Source organism: Bactrocera neohumeralis, chromosome 2 (genome assembly GCF_024586455.1).
Source record: "Bactrocera neohumeralis isolate Rockhampton chromosome 2, APGP_CSIRO_Bneo_wtdbg2-racon-allhic-juicebox.fasta_v2, whole genome shotgun sequence".
In the NCBI taxonomy this organism is placed as follows: Eukaryota; Metazoa; Arthropoda; class Insecta; order Diptera; family Tephritidae; genus Bactrocera; species Bactrocera neohumeralis.
The window spans coordinates 14537591-14557975 of NC_065919.1; the positions used below are offsets into that span (position 1 = coordinate 14537591).

Below are 20385 nucleotides of genomic sequence, written 5' to 3' on the forward strand. Positions count from 1 at the left end.
GAATCTCAAAAAAATGCTATTGAAGAAAGTACCTCTACTTGGATCACCCGTTAACATTGTTATAGCTAACAACCTTATCATCTTTATTTGTTATTTTTGGACATTTACGCTGGGACGTGGGTAAATAACAATTGTTGCTATATTTTGGTAGATTTTAACTCAAATATTTAGATAAGAATTATTTTTTTGGTAAAAAGCTGTTATAAAAATATGAAAATGTCGGCTCATAATTTACTGATTTATTTTTTTCAAGTATCGGTAAAATATATAACGGTAGTATTTATCTGCTGCATGTGATGTGGTTATCAATTAATCCACAAAGAAACGTCATATGACATGTACCTATGCACAAAAGCCTATATGCACATACACCTACGTATATACGTACTCGTGTACATATGTATGTACATACATAGGTTAGAATGCACATACTGGAAGCTTCTTTACACTTAAGTTCTCGACTGTCTTTGTTCGTAGGTATGAGACAATAAGGTTTAGTCTGAAGATCTTTGCTTTTTCATTTTTCTGATAGGAAGGCTCTAAATGATAAAATAATATTGAGTAGTCGAAAAAAGTCTTTATCGTATTTTACTATATATGTATGTACTGTTGGAAAGGTGAGATTTTAAGCTTCATTTAACCAAAAAAAAAATTAAATTCGTGGAAGTTGAAAAAAAGTTGCAGCTGTTCAAAAATGAAGAAATTCGCTATATTTTGAAATTTTTGTATAAAAAAGGGAAGAATGCCACGCAAGCCACCAATTTTACTCCAAATTTTGATCACATTTGGTCTGCCAAAATTCGATTTTTGAGCAGATCAAAAAACCGTTATGTCATTGAATGTAGAAATATATATGAAATAGGCAGAACATTTTTTGTGATGATGCGATCATTTATCAGCGAGTTATCACTGCACTCAGAAACTATTTGAGATATCGATTTGTTTTTTTATATGTTGTTTTACAAACATACACTATTAAAATCAAATTCTTTTTCAACAATTTCTTTCTCAATAAAAAAAAAAGTTTTTTATTTTAAACATACACTATTAACAAAGCGAGTTTTGAAATTTCCGATGACTCCTCGGAAAAATGATGCCCCCGCATTGGCAGATAACTCCTTACAGGATCATCTAAAGTGAAAAACATACGTGGTTTAGTTAAAACCTTAACTTAGAAGTTGGTCGAAGGAAAAAAACTGAAAACTGAATTTTGGCGAACATTTATACATCAAAAATTAAAATTTCCGTGAAAATTTCACGACATTTTGTTTTTTCAATTAGTTAAAATCGAAAAAAAAAATCCTTCATCCAAGTCTTTAAGACTTGTTTCCCAAAGACCTGTAAAATTTCATCAAGATCGGTTGAGTAGTTCTCAAAAAATCAAGCCAACCGACTTTAAAAAGACAGTTTCGAGTAAAACGAGTTTAAAGACGGCGCACTTAGCTTAACCTCAAGCGCACAAGTTCTCAAGGTTGTATCTCCGAAAATTGTACTCGGATCAACATGAAAACTTGGGACAATATTCTAGAGATGTTGTAGAATTTAATAATACACTAAAAAGATTCGATTTTTTATACATCTAAACCCATGTAACCCCTTAATGTTATAATTTATCGAAATATGAAAAAAAAAAAATTAAAAAAAATTGTCGAGATTTTACACTAGGTTTGTACGTTTAGTTTTCCACGAAATTTGTGTTACCCAGAAGTAAAAGTGGAAGACTTGTTTGTATACATGAGTCGATTTAGCCATGTTCGTCGCTCTTTCCTTCCGTATATATGCGAACTTGTCCCTTAGTCTACGCTTGTATTGAAAACTTTTCTATTTGTAAGATATCTATCTTCTCGAAATTCGGCTTAGCTTATTATTCAAGGCCATGCCACAATCTCCGAACAAATTGCACAGATGGGATCACTATAGCATATAGCCGTCATCCAAACTGACCACGTAAAAAGTTGAAGATTATGTTGTAACCTTTTATGCTATAAGAAATACATCCGTGTAGGGTATTATTGCTTCGCTGCAGTTGAAGTTTCCGTCTTTTTTTTCTTATTTTATCTAATCTAACCTATTTTTGGACTTATTTATCTGCGAATTGAAGTATTGATATGGTCTTGTTGCTGTCTAGCCTAACTATCGAAGATACAGCAGAAAGCAGCTTTTTTAAGAGCAGATTTTTAAGGTTTCTGTAAATCGTTAAACATTTACAAAATGCTATGGAATTTCTGTTATGTTTGCCTAGGTAGGAGACGTCACATTTGAAGAGTTGCAATTATGGTGCACCATATATGTATGTATATATGTACATTTGGTACTTATGTAGGCATAGTGTCGTTTGAACTATATATTTTATTCATCTTTTCACATAATTAAAATTTTTTTTGATATAGTATTCATGTAGACTAATCAACTGCTTAGCAAATATTTTTCCCACAAACTTGTCATAGAAAATTTGCATTTAAAAAATCTGCAACAGCTTGCAACGCTTATTGTCCAACAATTTACAATGTAAATCTACATTTTTAACTGCCACTTAAGGTCATTAGATTATTTAGATTTGTTTTATAAAAAGTTGCACTGGCTCATCAACCGAAATAAACGCAATTAAAAAGGGGAAACTTTAATTGGGCAGCGCAATTGAATGTTGTTTTTGTTGTTGTGTTGATTTGAAATAGTGAAATGCATATGTATGAATATTTTTTTATTAATATTTTTTCATATTTTTCCTTAAATTTAATTTTTTCCAATTAATTTTTGATTGATTTTTATTTATTTAAGTGTTATATCCACTTTAAAGGCTGAAAACGCGATTTTCTGTGCGAATTTTTTTTAAAGCATTTTATTTTATGCATAAAATAAAAAAAAATGTACATTTACATAATTTAATGTACAATAATAATCGGCGATTTATTTTCACAAATTTTTATTTGCCTTGAGCGCGTTGGCGATCTCCAGAATAATTTTCAAAAAGGTATCTGGCGCTGAGGGAGATTTCTTGGCTTAAAATTGTCTTAAATCAAAAAACCAAAAACATATTATTATTACTATAAATGAATACAGGTAATGATCAAAGGACTAGTTAAAATTTTTATTTTGACAAAATGGCGGCTTGCCAAAAAAATTTACACTTCATAGTGGCTTAAAACACTGAATTCATCATCGAAAATCATCGAAAACTTTCATCATTCGATCATTACCTGGAAATATATCTGAGAAGGTTGTGAGAAAATTTCAAATTGTCGGTTCAGCCATTTCAAGATATACAATTTTTTAAGTTTGGGAGAGGATTCGAATGCTCGGAGACGTCCTTAACCCTGGACGGACATCGTTATTTTGCAAAACACGATGATTGTTAGACGAATCGACTAACGAAGCACGTCCAGGGTTAAAAGTACAACTCATGCTTCGAAACTAACTGCCTACGATTCGACTTCAAATTCTCAAATATAACTATTTACGTTATATACTGAGAGACATACGCAAAATTAAAAATCGAATTGTTAAACTGGCAAGTGGATATAACCCATTAAATACATTTTAAATTCTAACTCACAACATTAAAATTATTTCTTTAAAAACGTTTTTCAAATTTCTTTATAAAAAAATGAATTTTATTCTTATGTAAATGCACTATCACCGAAATTTTCCGCTTATGATTTCCACTCCTCATTTCAAATTTTGCCGGAAGCTCGCCTATCACACACACACACTAAGCAGCCTTATTATACCTCGCATATAAAGTCTGAAAGCTCATACAGCGCCATCTAGCTGTGATTAGCGCGCAGCTAGTGTTGGAAAGCTTTTATTAGTGTTGCCTGCTAGGGAATATTTTACAAAAAAGTCATTTTGAATTTTTAAATTTAAAATTTTTACCAAAAAAAAAAATTAAAAAAATTAAAATTTCAAAAGTAAAATCATTTGATTAATGCTAGATTTTATGCAGCGAAAGAAATAGCAAACTTAAAATATAAATAAAATAAAATGTAAAAAACATTAAATTAAATTTCGGAAGAAAATCGCACAAAATTATGAAATTAATTAAAAATATATGTATTTATATTAGAAAAATGTGAAATAAGTTTTGTGAATGCGGATAAAACTACGCAAATGTGATGCTCGTGAATTGAAGTGCTGTGATCAAGGACTGTTCAAAAAATAAAAAATAAAAAACAAAAATATAAATAAAAAAATATATAAATAATAATAATATTGTAATAAAATTATAATAATAATAATTACAACAAAAAAAAAACGTAATATCATTTTTAAAAAAATTATATGCAAATTAGTAATAAAAATAATCACTTTTGGAATGGCTGAATATTTCGCTTAAGAAATAGTTTACAAAGTAAATAAATTATTAATGAAGTATATTATTTAAAAATAATAAAGTATACAATATTTTAAAAATCAATAAATTTGTTAATGAAATCAAAATAACAATAAAAACTGTGACAAATAACAATTTTATGGCAAAAATTTTATAGCAAAAATTGTATAGCAAAAATTGTATAGCAAAAATTGTATAGCAAAAATTTTGTAGAAACAAATTTTATAGCAAAAATTTTATAGCTCAAATTTTATAACAAAATTTTTAAAAATAACCGGTAGCAAGCAAAATTGTGATAACTTTCTAATCCTACGACGCCTACAGCCGTAATTTAAATGCCCAAATTGCCAATTAAAAAATATTAAAAATTAATTTACAACTAAAACATGTCTGCTGTGAAACGCTGGATCTCGCGCTATGCCAACTCGTCGTCGTCGTCATCATCATCGTCTTCACACACTCCGGCACAATCGAAAACGTCGCGTGGACGCAGTCAATCGCTCGATGTGCAAGCACTGGAGCGTAGTGGTGTACGAATGCTGTTGCAAAATGTAAACGAAAAATACAAAAATAGAATTCTACTTATTTTATATTATTTGAGGCAGGTGATTTTAACGAAAAAGACGCGCAAATGTTTATTAAGGGGTTACATAGGTTTCCTCGTGTTAAAAACAAAATTTTTTCAACAATTTTTTTCTCGTATAAAAAAAATGAAATATTTTATTAGAATTTTTTTTTGTTACAAACATACATTATTAACAAAGAAATTCTGAAATTTTTGGAAAAAAAATATTTTAACCTCGGCCATTTCCGGTGTCCCCTCGGAAAAAAGATGCGCCCGCGTTGGCAGGATAACGCCTCACAGGATCATCTAAAGTGAAAAAAAGTTAAAAAATGAACTTAGAACTAGGATGAAGGAAAAAAAACTGAAAATTGGATTTTTGACAGACATTTTGAAATTTGAAAATTTCAGCAAAAATGTCGCGACATTTTTTTTCAAATAGTTGTAAAAAACCTTCGTCCATGTCTTTAAGAATTGTATCTCGAAGACCTGTGTAAATTCATGAAATTTCGGTTGAGTAGTTCTAGAGAAATCTCACTAACTGACTTCAAAAATAAAGTTTCGAGAAGAATGCTTTTAAAGACGGTGCACTTAGCCTAGCAAGCCTCGACTGCACAAGTTCTCAAGGCTGTATCTCCGCAACTATTACTCGGACCAACTTGAAAATTAGGACAATATTCTAAAGGTGTTGTAGAATTTAATAAGTCGATATTTGGAAACCCGTTTACCCATGTAACCCCTTGAATGACTATATGGTATCTGTCGATACCTCGAGCGCGCAACTTTTCACGGTTGTATCTTCAAAACTATTATTCGGATCAACTTGAGCATTTAGAACAATATTCTAGATTAGTTATAGAATTAAATAAGATACAAACATCGTTTTTTGAAGTTGTGAAACCCATGTAACCCCTTGATTTGGGCGTTAAAATAGATATTTTTGAAATAAGCGGTTTTTAAGGCGAAGTTTTTTTAGGGATTATAAAAATTTGTTCTCACTTTTTGAGATATACGTAGCTGTATTTTGATATTCTATTGATCATTTGTCAAAATCGGCCAGATCGAACAACTATATCACTTATGTATCTCCCATAAAACCGATTATGCAGATTTTTTGAACTTCGCCTTAAAAATCACTGTGTCGAAACCGATTTTAGAGGTACAAAGTGATCATTTTCCGCATACGCGATTTTAAAGACAAAAAATCGACACGTTCTACAGTACATACACACCTTGGAAGTAGAATATTTTTTTTATGCTATTTATATAACAAACTATTGTAAAAATTTAATTAAGTTTGCGTTTTTCCATAATATTCATCCATATTCCAATATTCATATGCTTTCCTATTTCTTTATATTTACAGCGAGCAGCAGCGCATCAACAACAGTTAGCCGTGCAAAGTGAGTACAATTCCGTTACGGTAATGTTTAATACACACATATTTTTTTATTGAAAAAATTACAACAAGTAACAAAAACATGCGTGGCACTAAATTATTTAATTTATAAAGATTTTTTCGATTCTAAACTTTAGCAGCTATATTTTCAAGATTGCCAACTCTACTTTACTCATTAGTAATTAAAATTCTATTTTTGTACTTTTGGTTTTGCTAAAAATGGCGACACGTTTAGTCATGAAGTTGTACTTTAGTACGCGGCTGGTACACGTGTAAAATAAGGTATTGACGCGAAATTTTTTAATGCAAATTTTAATTAAAAGGTTCAATGTGCATAACCTATAAATCTACATATTATATGCGTGTGTGTGTGTATGTATGACGCAAAATTACCAAAACTTATTTGTGTAAAGAACAAATTTCAGCGAATAAGTAAATGTAACACATGCCACAAAGCGAATACAACAACAACTCGTTTAACCTTGACTTTGAAAAACTTCCCATAAAATAAATGCAGGAGCACAAAAATAAACAAACGAGACAAACAAAAAACTACAAAAACAATAAGAGGCGTAAAGAAACTCGTTTTGAGCAACGACGACGAAATTACAGCACAACAAAAATTACATAAATGCATATGTACTTTGAAATTACAAAAACACAAATGCGAAAGAATAAATAAACATTGAAATGCAGCTGGAGAATGAACAGTAGTTCAGCAGGAGAGCGAGCAGTATGAGAGTGCATATGCATAGTTGAATCAACATATAAGTGTATGTGTGTGGGTATGTAATTTTGTGTATAAACAAACAGCGATCCTGCTGTCAAGAAACGAGGGCAATAAGGCAGACAGCCGATCGTGAGGCATTTTTATGGGACAAGTGTGCAAAAATCCATATCCACACATGATGTATGTGTGCCACTGAATGTCATGGCATCAAGAAGACCTTGAAATGCAAAAGTTTTGAGAAGTTTTCTGGTAATCGGAATTTTTACATACATACATACAAAATGTCCCTAATCAGTTACTAAAACACATGTATAAACCATAGTTATAAGTATATCTACATATGTATGTATGTATGTGAAAAAGCCAAACCTTTGAGAGTGACAACTGCTATAACAGGATAATTATTTGGTTTGAAAATTTTCATTTTTATATCAGATTAAAGAAAAGTTAAAAAATATTTAATTAATTAAGAGATAAAAATTAATTAATAAAAAAATAAAAATGAAAAATTTCAATCCAAATAATTAAGAATTAGAAAAAAAATAATTTTTTTAATGAAAAATAAAAATCTAATTTTTAATTCCAACTTAGGGAAAATGCAAAAATTTTTGAATTAGAAAATTCGCAAGCCTGCTTGCAAGCCCAAAAAAAGCGTTTTTTGAGAATTTTTTAAGAGGTTTTTTATTCAATTTTATTTAATAAATTAGTAACAATAATGTAGACTTACAAAATTTAATGAACTTTACTTGGGTAAAAAACCGCGCTTTTCCAAAAAAAATTTATTACAATTTTTTATTGTTACAAATACTTTTAACAAAAAATTCTGAAATTTTTGACAAAAATATTTTAAGCTCGACGATTGCGACGCCATTTCCGGTGACCTCTTGGAAAAAAGGGGTTGGTGGGATAACTCCTTACAGGATCATTTAAAGTGAAATATACGTGTTTTAGGCAAAACCTTAAGTTAGAACTTGGGCGAAGGAAAAAAACTGAAAATTGGATTTTTGTCAGATATATTTCTAATCGAAAAAAATCCTTCGTCCGAGTCTTTAAGAATTGTATCTCAAAGACCTGTGTAAATTTTTTTGAGATCGGTTGAGTTGTTCTCAAGAAATCTTGCCAACCGACTTCAAAACCACTGTTACGAAAAAAACGCGTTTAAAGACGGCGCACTTAGCCTAGCTAGCCTCGAGTACACAAATTCTCAACACTGTATCTCCAAAACTATTACTCGGATCAACTTTAAAATTTAGGACAATATTCTAGAGGTGTTGTAGAAATGATTAAGACAATAAAAAAAAATTATTTTTTGGAAACGTAATTATTATCCAGAACAATTTTCTTCTCGTTTGTTCTCATAATACGCTTTCTTTTCTAGAGAACATTATTATCTCGATGTGCTCTCCATGTTTGCTCCCCAATCGCAAAAATTGAGAGTGCTCATCCGACAATTTTACAGTTATCTCAACGAAGTAGCTGGTAAAATTGAGGTAGAAATTAGAATTCAATATCATTGTGCTATAAGGGAATCATCCCGTGTGGCAGCCTGTTTTTTAAGCTTTTTTTTGGAACTTTTTATAGTGAAATGAAAAAAACAGAGCTTCCAAAATTTTACTATATATTTATTAAGGGGGTATTCTTGTTTAGGATTTTGAAAAAATCGATTTTTTTTTGCATATCTTGAAAGTTTAGACTTTCAAAAATATGACCTTGGAAGGATTTTACAAAATTCGACTTCTTTTCGGAGATACAACCGATGTTGTGACGTGTTCACTAGAATTGTCTCCTAAACTTTAAACGCGTTTTTCTCAAAACTGACTTTTTCGGAACGATACCCACGACTTCTCAGGTTCTACTGGACCGATTTACTTGAAATTTTTATAGAGTCTTCTTTATAGGCTTGTCTATGGTTGGAACTAGCCCCATTCCCAAATTTTTATTTTTATTATTTTTAAAAAATTCGAAATAGTCAGAAAAAATGATCCAAAAAAACTTTTTTTTCAGGCAGTCGCCATTTTGTGAAAAAAATGTTTTCCACTTTTCCGTAGTTCCGGCCATTGCGACATTATTCTAGATTAATAATCTTTTTTTTTTGGTTTCAGATAACTAGGAGGGTTGAAATCATGGGTATGGTCACGTGGAAATTTTTAGAGACCCCCCACTTCGTCAGCCCATAATTTTTGAAAATAGTAAAAATATTAATTGCCTTTTTTACGACACTTTAAAAATTACCTGAAATTCATGCTTCTAGACCAGAATACCCCCTTAAGCCCTTAACTGTAACCATAGTTTGAGCGATAGCCATATGTGGGATTAATCTACTCCCCGTTTTTGAGAAATGGTGGACACCTGTTTAAAAGATGTAGTTTCGAAAAAACACGTTTGAAAATTTGTGTCTGCAGGCCAATGAATGCTCTAGATTGGATTTATAAAAAAAAATCGATTTTTGGAAACCGTCACACGTGATGAAGACCCCCTTAAAGCAATTCGACTACGCCTTTGTTGCGCAATGAGTACATACCCCCACTGAAACTAAGAAAGTTTCGTTTTTTCAAAATAACATACAACAAAACAAATACTTATATTTAATGTAATCAAGTTAATAATTTTTTTTAATAATTTTTTTTTATTTATAATGTTTTTAAATATCTTGTTTTTATAATTTTTTTCATTTTTATTTTATTTTTTTTTTTTTTGGCATCACTACTTCCAACCCAAACGAAATCGAAATATTGTTCGCGTAAAATACATTTATTATGTATGTACATATGTATTACAACCGGCTGGTTTTATTAGCATGTAAGAACATAAAATACATATGTACATACATATGTATGTATGTGCAGATACGCGTAGAACGTCCAGCCCCCGTGTATATGAAGCGTTTGTTTTCGGTTTGGCTGTACTCTGGGTATACAGAGTGGCATTTTTGTTTTTTTTGGCTTGACCTTGAAAGCTGTTGCATTTATGCGCAGTAATTTAGCCTCCTCTCAAACAGTATGTATTTATGTACATATGTATGTATGTAAGTATAAATTATATTTCTTTTTGTACACTTCCATTCTGGTGAATTTAAGGGAAGCGTTTGAAGCACGCAGCGTTGCATTTCGATTTCAACATATTGTTCAGTTTTATATACTTCACGATGCATATACATACATAAGTAATACTGGTATTTCCAAACTGCACATCGTTACTTATACATACCGGCTTCAGTGACACTCCCCCTTAGCAAATTTACTAATACCACCCAGTAAGCATTTACGTTTGCCTTGATGTTGAGTATTGCTTGACACAACTTTTATTTAAATGCTCTCTTCTTTAAATTGCATTTCTGGAATGCTAAAAGAAAGTAGTAGAGATAGTATTAAAGATATTCATAGTAATTTTGAGAGAAAGAATGTCATAAAGACACGTGAACTTCAGAGGTGACATGGGTTTCTTCGGGTAAAAACGGATTTTTATCAAAAAAATTTTTTGTCATATAAAAAAAGAATTATTATTAGAATTTTTTATTTTTTTTACAAGAATACACTATTAACAAAGAAATTCTGGATTTTTTGGAAACCTATATTTTTAACTCGCCCATTGTGACGCCATTTCCAGTGACCTCTCGGAAAAAAGATGTGCCCGTGTTGCCAGAATAACACCTTACAAGAGCATCTAAAGTGAAAAAAATACGTGTTTCAGTTAAAATCTTAACTTAGACTTGCACGAAGGATAAAAAAATTAGATTTTTGGCAAAAAAATTAAAATTTCCGTGAAAATTTCGCGACACCTTTTTTTTCAAATAGTTATAACCGAAGGAAAAATCCTTCATCCAAGTCTTTAAGAATTGTATCTCAAAGACCTGTGCAAAATTTCATGAAGACTGGTTGAATAGTTTTCTTGCCAACAGACTTCAAAAACACAGTTACGAGAAAAACGCGTTTAAAGACGGCGCACTTAGCCTAGCTAGCCTCGAGCGCACTAAATTCTCAAGACTGTATCTCCGAAACTGTTACTCGGTTCAACTTTAAAATTTAGGACAATATTTTAGAGGTATTGTAGCGTTTATTAAGTAAAAAAATTGGATTTTTTGAAACCCGTAAACCCATGGAACCACTTCAACACTCCTCATTAATTATTAACACTTGTGACTTTTTTCGCTACAATGTACTTACTTGTATATATTAATATTAATTTTGATCCCTTAGTTTACATATATGGCATCCATACGCTATAGTGCTCCGATCGGCACAATATGAGATTGTAGAACTCTACTGGACAATAATCCGTGTAATATTTCTGAATGATATCACGTCAAATAAAACAGTTTGCTTGGTTTTGGTCATTCAGTTTGTATGGCAGCTATATGCTATAGTGCTCCCATGTCGGCAGTTTCGACAAATGAGCAGCTTCTTGGAGAGCGCGACTAGTTCGACTAGTACCCCTAGTACTTAATAGGGTGTATTTAGAACGTTTGCTTCTGGGTGCTATACTCGTGGTGTCAAATTTTGTACATATACATACATACATATACAGTTCAGGGTATAATTGAAGATGCAGACTATAAGAAAGAACTGGAAGTGTAATTTTATAAAATTTTTAGTATTGCTTTCTTGCTTTGCGTCCCGCGTTTGGCTTCATTCAATGCTGATTTTGATTTGAGTAGTTAGTTGTGTTGTTCTCAGTTTCATTTTCTCAGTTGCTCACTAATAATGTACATAAGTATGTATATTGGTATAATATCAGAATTTTGAAAAATTATTCTTTTGACATTCCTATGGAAAAAGTAAGAAAAAAACACCAACACCGCTTACTTTGGAGCGCACCATCAACTTGTCGAATGACAGTCGCTCAGTTGCATTTTCATAGTATTGTTGTTGTATTCTTTCCTGTTATTATTTTTATGGCGCAACGGAATAGCGTTCAATCCCACATGCCTGGAACGCTAGCTTACAAATATACATATGGATGTATATAGTTATTATGTATATACATAAGTATGTTTAATTGTATATGCACATGTGCACTCGCTTATGTGCTTCAGACGACCGGCTTGGCTTAGCACAGGAAACCCCTTTTTAGCTCACTGCAAGTGATTTGCTTTTGTTGTTGACTTTTTGTATTCTTCATTGACTAAATCCCCCTCATGATATTCAGCGCGTCTCAATCATACGAGTATGTGTGTATGTCAATCGCCCACAGGCAAATATTATCACAAAAAATATGGAATACAGTAAATACATGCATGCATATGTATTCCTGCTTGCGTGTGTGTGTGTGTGTGGGTGTGTACAAACATGAAATATGACAATAAAGCATAACGAAAAGGCGTATGAAAACAAAAACTTGAAAACATGTACTCACACTCTCCTGAATTCAACCTTGTCGCTCTTGGCAGCTCCGGCAATCCTTCTACTCATGCCCACGCCTCCGTTTAGCGATGTGCGTTTGTATGATTGTAGGTTTAACATTTTTATTTACTTATGAGCTCACAAGGTATATTATTGCTCTGCCGTATGTAACAATTTTTTGTCTATATTATTATTGCTTTCGTTTTAATTTTTTATTTTTATTTTCCTTATTTTTGTTCTTGTTTCATTCTTCAGCTTTATTTTTATACCATTGTTTTTTTCGTTCTCGTAATCTTATTTATGTTGAGCTTTGTGTGTGTTTGCCTGGAGCGGCCATGACGCAATTCTCCAGCAGTTTGGTCTCTGTAATCAGAAAGAGCACATTCTTGCAAACTTTATACAGCTGGAGTACTTTATGTGGAGGCTTGTTGATTTTTGTTTTCGTCGTTTTGTATTGTTTTTTTTTGTTGCTTTTGCTTGGTTTTCATATGCCAAGCAGCCCTATTTGCGGGTATTCGTACATACATATGTACATAAATAATTAAATATGTACATATTAATATACAAATATATGTATATGTTTTTGTTTGTGCATACCTCTGAATTCATTACATAAACTTGTTATTGCTGTGCGAATCTGATATGAAGTTATATTAAAGGGGCTAGTGTTGTTCCGCATAACAATATTCAGAGCTTAAATAAGGGCTAGAACATGTACATACTTACATATGTATGTGTGCGCATTAGTACTGTACACTTGTATATTTGTATGTTTGAGTGCTTAATAGACTGGGTACATATAAGCATGTTATGTATTCTCTTTAAATAGCGTTGAACTTGAACCCATTTCTGCACCTTACATAATCTTCCGTCATCAAAACATGTTATTATGATCCGTTATGCTGCAGAGTTGCTAGAGATAACATCACGACACTTATACATACGTATACAAGTATGTATAGACAGACAAGCAAAAAGGTAAAAAATATAAGGTGAAGCATTTGTGTACCCTGAAGAGCAAAGAAAAAGCAATTGCTAAACGTCAAAATCTTTATAAGTCAGTCAACTGTCAAAGCTCAGTCAACTGTCTAATTTCAGAATGTTGTGAATAGTATTCCCTGTTGACAGTATGACCAGTCGGAACGAATTCAGAGTGCATCACACCTCGATAATCGAAGAAAACATAATTTTTGATGAGCTTTGACGTGTTTTTTCGACTTCGACTCATCTTTGCCACGATATTCGGCCGATTGATCGTCTATTTCGGGGTCGTAAGCATGGATCCAAAACTCATCGCCAGTATTAATGCGTTTTATGACATCCATGTAGTCGGAAAGCATTGTGTTACAGACGTTAATTTTTTGAAAAAATTTAGTGATTTTGAAATCAATCGTGCTTTCACTTTTCGAAGACCCAAATGATATTTTAAAATAGTTTTCACTGATGCTTCCGATATTCCAACGATGCCAGTAAGATCCCTGACCGTTAATCGTTAATTCTCAGGCACCAATTGTTTTACTTTATTGACGTGTTAATCAACAGTTTGATGACCGTCCTGGACGTGGTTCATTGTCAACGCGTTCTCGAACCTCTTTGTATAATTTGTACCAATCAAAAATACTTTCTCGCGTCAATCAATTATCACCAAAAGTCTTTTTCAATATTCTGAACGTTTCGGCCCCAGATTTTTTGATTCCGCACTCAAAATTTAATGGAACTACTTTGTTGAATAATATCATTCATCGTAAAATCGCCGAATGTCAGAAAGACAAGTGTATACTAAACAATAATTAATTAATTATAATATAATTATTATTTTAATGTGACATTTGGCACAGATGTCACTGACAGTCATACCAGCCTAGATAAAAAATATTTCGACAAATGGGTTTTCGCACGAAATTTAAATTAAAAAGTCTTACTATTTTTTGCCTACAGTATTAGTTCGCATAATACTGCTTCAACTCTTGAGTTTCTTGAGATATCGAATTAAAATTGTGCACCCGTCTCTTTCTCACCAAGAAACTGCTCGATCAAAATTAAGTTCTTGCAAAGAAAACTTTTTTATTTGACGAGATACCTTCAGGAAATTCGGAATATGACTCAATATTGTAGAGTGAGTATCCGGATATTAAATTCGAGAGCTACAATCACTTAACATATTAACTCTTAATCAATTATTTCTGCCTAATTGATTTATTATAGTGGTCTGTTCGTTTCGCCACTTAACTTAATTTTTTTCAAAATTTTTTATAAAAAAAACAAATTTAATACAAGAAATTAATTTACTCTACCTTATAGAATATTTCTTTTCTACAAAGGGTGTATTCATTAGAAATTTTTACATTTTAAGGGGTTACATGGGTTTACGGGTTTCAAAAAATCGAATTTTAAATTCAAAAAATCGACTTATTAAATTCTACAACACCTTTAGAATATTGTCCTAAATTTTCAAGTTGAACCGTGTAACAGTTTCGGAGATACAGCATTGAGAACTTGTGCGCTCGAGGCTAGCTAGGCTAATTGCGCCGTCTTTAAACGCGTTTTTCTCGAAACTGTGTTTTTGAAGTCGGTTGGCAAGATTTCTCGAAAACTACTCAACCGATCTTCATGAAATTTTACACAGGTCTTTGAGATACAATTCTTAAAGACCTGGATGAAGGATTTTTTTCGCGAAAATTTCACTAAAATTTTCATTTTATTTGGAAAAATATCTGGCAAAAATCAAATTTTTTGTTTTTTCCATCGTCCAAGTTCTATGTACGTTAAAGTTTTAATTAAAACACGTATTTTTGCACTTTAAATGCTTCTATAAGGAGTTATTCTGCCAACGCGGGCGCACCTTCTTTCCGAGGGGTCACCGGAAATGGCGTCGCAATGGCCTAGTTTAAAATAGTTTTTTCCAAAAATTTCAGAATTTCTTTGTTAAAAATTTATGTTTTTAACAATAAAAAATTCGTATAAAATATTTAATTTTTACATGAGAAAATTTTTTTTGAAAAAAACGCTGTTTTTTAACCGAGGAAACCCATGCAACCTCTTAAGCTTCGTGGGAACATATTGACGAATACTTTTATGCCATAGTGTATGTTCTTACCTTACAATTGATTGTATGCTTATTTTGACTTTGTTGGTTCTTTATTTACTATTTCATAACAATAATTACATACTTACATATGTATGTACACATTGTATGTACATATATTTAGTATTATTGTTATTTGTCATACGATATGCCCACTTACAATGCGTGCTGTACAGATATAAAAGGTAATGAATGCTCTAAGTAAAATGTAGAACGTGAAGCCAGCATTGAATAAGCGCCCACGCAATGGCAAGCAGGTCACTTAGCATAAATAAGTACAAAAGCGACGAATATTGTAGTGAGCAATTAGAATATTCAAAACAGCCTCAAATAGAGGAAGATGTAAAACGTAGGAAACAGGAAGACATGCTTATCTACATATAAACAAACAAAACAACAAAAACGAATAATTGCAAGAGAAAAATTATATAAAAAAATTAACAAAATATTGTAGTTCCATTTTATCGTCAGTAAACCACGTTATAAATTACGCAGGAATCACGAGATTTGCGTCCATTTTATTTGACAGCGAAACTCCTAACCTACACCACCACCAAAAGTGTAACACGAACGTTTACGAATTCGTATCCCTTGACTACCGCATATTTCATCTTTGAATGAAATCATGTGCCGAAATCACGAGCTCAACCAAAACACGATTTACAAAGCGAAATGTGCGTAAGGGTACCAGACGTACTACTACAATATACAGACGAATCAGGCGCCTAATGCCACCTCCCCATATTACAAGAATTTCACCTACTTACGCTCTACGCTCTTGCTACATATTTTCTTTTAAGATGCTTAGTAACAATGTAATGCAGTGGGTCTGATAAGAATCATGCTGGCATTCCAAGTCAGCGCTAGGACGCCCAGTATCGGGAGTAATTTGGGCGGTCAACCGACTAACCGACAAACACCCAGAAAGTGAGTCGTCGTCTTGGCCTACGTGAGAAAAGTCATGTCGCGCAATAAGACCAATGTTAGCGCCACCTACCCACAACTGCCTGCCTGTAAAGGGTGTGTGAGAATTACATAGTATCAGTGCTGTTACAAGCATAGCGGAAAAACAGAGCGAATGCTTCACCGACTCAACGACCTAGCTATGTATGTATGTATGTACCTACCTAGCAGCATAACGATGGAAAACACGTGTTTTGTTTTGTTTTTCACTTTCGATGTTTGTTGTTTTCGTCTACGACCGCCAATACCACCAACTGGCTGGCTTGTTTTGTTGGGGGAAAATGGAATGATTTTTGAAAACAACGCTAAAGCAGGAATGAGATAGCTACATATATGCATGTATGTAATCTGTTAAATGTGAGCAGTAAAGTGCTTGTGGACGCACAAAATCGCCCTGTAGCAGAAGTGCGCAGGCCTCGATGTTAAATAAGCGGTAGCATTGTACTTTTGGGTCTTAAAAATGTGTAATCTTAATGTACTGTTATTTCATAATGCTCTGCTCTCCGATTGTTTGTAGTTTCTGAACTATGTGAACCATCTCTTGTTAATAATATTTAATTTTTTTCTGCTCTTTTTTTCACTCTGCAATTCTCATTCAACTAAAATGAAAAAAGAACGATTATGTAATAGAAGGGTACACCGCTAAATTTTGTTTATATTTACATACTTACATATATACATATGTTTGCCAACTCTTTCTTATGAGAGATGGTTTTGAAACCAAAACAAATTAAAATTTTAAAAATTAATTTCCAACTAGGATATAGAATCCAGAAGCAAGTGTTTTTTTTTTTTTTTTTACTTTTTCTATTCACAGTCTGCTGTCGGATTTATTCTATAATTTTAATGTAAACGTTTTTATTTTATATTTTTATACCTATTTTCCGTTTCTCTGAATAAGTATCGATCTCAGATACTGTGTAAGTTTAATGGTGGTCGGGCGTCTACTGTGCTCTCAGCCGCATCTCATTTCTTAACTCCAAACGAGTACTTGAGTTAGTTAGTTCAGGTGAACGATAGAGTTAATCCGAAAAGGCAATTTCGGGCGTTCAAATTCCGATGTTTTACGATGCGAACAACTATTAAAATTTAAGGGGTTTATTAATATACTATGTATTGGAATGTGTCTTAGTTAGGCCACTAAAAATTTTAGCTGATAATATTAATATTAGGCATTGTACATTTAAATACATAAATAGCAGGAGCGAAAGCATTTATTCCCTGAGCAGGGTATATTAAGTTTGCCACGAAGTTTGTAACAAGGAAATGTCGAAGACCCTATAAAGTCTATATACATATGTACATACATATATATATATAAATGAACAGCCGACTCGATTTGGCCATATCGTCCTGTCTGTCAGTATATACATAAGTATGTATGTAGTATGTACTTGATGTAGTCCTTAAGTTTTTGAAATATCGATATCCTTATCTCTTCAAAATGCTGCTCATTGGTATTGGCCGGAACCGTCGATAACAGACCACTATAGCATATACATATGTATGTAACTGCCTGTGAAGGATATTACAGTTTCGGTGAAGCCGAAGTTAACGTTTTCTTGTTTCTTCTCAGTTTTCTAGCTTGAGATTTGACTTGTAAGGTAAAAATAAACGGAATCAGAATGACTTTAATAAAATATATGTATGTACATATGTATATATCTACATAAGTACATGTATTTACAAAATAGTCTAGTATGTACATACTTATCTAAATAAGTTTAATAATAAGTTTATAAGCACAGCAATTTCTAAAATCTACAGCTTAATCTATATGGCAAGCACTTGATATGAGCACTCTTACATGCTTTAGATAGCAAACAATATCAACAACAACAATTATCAAATGTGCGACTTATTCCCTGCAAGATTATTTACAAGCGCAAACATTGAATCAATGCACAACAACAATACTAAGAGCAGGCGCAATATTTAATCAAATAAAGTAGAGAATATGCCATATTTACATATGTATGTATGTACGTATGTAGATATGGCTAGCAACGTGATCACTGGGCTAAAAAAGTGCAGCAAATATCCATATATAACTGTATATTTATTCATGCCGATGAATGTAAATTCATTCTTACATACATACGTATGTACATACATACATATGTATATGTATATTTGTCTTATATACTTTGTATATACCTTGCCTAAGTGACATTTTGAGCCATATCAGATTCAATTTTTGATATAAAAATTTGCCAATGTGTAAATATAGAAATTTAAGTTTTATATGCGCCTTAAAATTACAACTAGATGTGTACATATGTATGTATGTATGTATGTAGTATATCTAGTACTTTATTTTAAATATGTATGTATAAAGCTGATAACGACGGTTATCTCATTGCTATTTGGACATCGAAGACTTTGCACTGATTTACAATGTCATCAATCACTTCCAGCACCCAGGGGAGCAATTCACTTTACGTACATACATACATACATACTTACATACCATGTATGTACATATGTATGTATGTGTATGTATATGTGCTCTTGATAAATAAATTTATCAATTCGCACTCATTTACATATACACATGTACATGTATGTACATACAATTCGATGGCATTGTTTTATGTAATCCTCATGCACACAAGTTCTTCGGCACCGGCTTTTGCAACTGCGTCATTTCTTAACACCGTAACATTGAAAAGTTTCGGCAAGAAGTTAAAAAAAAGCAATAAACTACTTATATACAAAAGCACATACTGAAATTGTTATTCTCTGATTTTTGCAATTTCTCTTGGTATGAGTGCCGGTTAAAAAGAAGCAAGAAACTACAAACCAATTTGTTTATTTTTTACGTTTCACTAATACTTGAAAAATCAACCAGACAACTTTGTTACTCATACTAATTCACATGCGTTGCTCAATATACTCGTATAACAGTATTTTGCTCCCCTGCTGTGAGCTTCATTGCTCTTCAATGTCTGTGTCTGGCACTTACCCAATCCTAACCCCAACCCCACTGAGAGCTAACGTGTTGTTCTTGTCTTCTCTACGCTGTTCTGCGCCTTTCGCCTGTGAAAGATTATAATGCACTGTTAATTAACAGTTTTGTGTTGGTCTGTTAATAACAAGCTAAGCACAGTGGTATTATTCAGTGTCAATAAGTAGTGATCGCATTAGCATAAGGTAAAGTGTTGATTAAGCAAGCAAATTTTTACACCTCTGATATGATTTAAAAGAGACCCACTAAATACAATAGATTTGTCATAAAACCCACAGTATTCAAGGGGGTTTAGCATAGCAATTGGTACACATTTTTTGTCTTAAAAAATGTAAAACTGATAAAATTCTGAAATTCGCAAATGATAAGTTGAATTATTTTTTTATGCTCAAGTTTTTGTCTTATATATTATAAAATCGAAGCTAAAGCGGTGGCACCATCAAATATTTTATTCAACTAAAATTATAAATAATGTTTTACATATTCAACTGTACTAAAATTATCAATAATTATAAATTATGTTTATTTTTTGTGGTAGTTTTTTAATTTTTATCATATTCAAATTTTTTGTTTCAAAATATTTTTAAATTACATTTTAATGCATTTTATAATATTACCATTTTTTCATTAGATTTGTAGTAGTTTTCTAAAAACAACAAAATTGCCAATAATAATATTTTTTTATCGATTTTGATTTCACATTTTTTAAAAATTAACAGAAATCTCAATCAACTGTTGAAATACACAAAGCTGCCGTCTGTCACCATAAAATTTCAATTCGCTTTCATACTGCTCAAAACGCATCAATTTTGCTTCTTTGTCACTACTATAAATTACCCAACATTTACACCCAATTGTATCAATTCTTTACCCTGTGCGGCACATGTTAATTTGTGCATGCATTTAACAGCTGCTTACAACAGCGCACTGTCCCTTGCAGAACCTCATTGTGCATACGCTAACATAAATACTCTCCATCGTTCGTGAACAATTTGTTTGTATTTTTTAT

At 32.1% G+C, this 20385-nt stretch overlaps 1 protein-coding gene across 3 annotated transcripts in view; it reads left to right on the forward strand.

Moving 5' to 3' along the window:
* The window catches only part of LOC126767882 (5'-AMP-activated protein kinase subunit gamma-1), a 236166-nt gene that overhangs the window by 139883 nt on the left and 75898 nt on the right, over positions 1-20385 (forward strand). For 2 of the 3 annotated variants that reach the window (XM_050485583.1, XM_050485582.1), the window contains one exon: positions 6259-6295. In XM_050485583.1, the coding sequence (XP_050341540.1) occupies positions 6259-6295 (37 nt within the window). Of the gene's footprint in view, positions 1-4534; positions 4882-6258; positions 6296-20385 lie in introns of those variants that run through there. The other variant, XM_050485590.1, reaches the window with a different exon arrangement.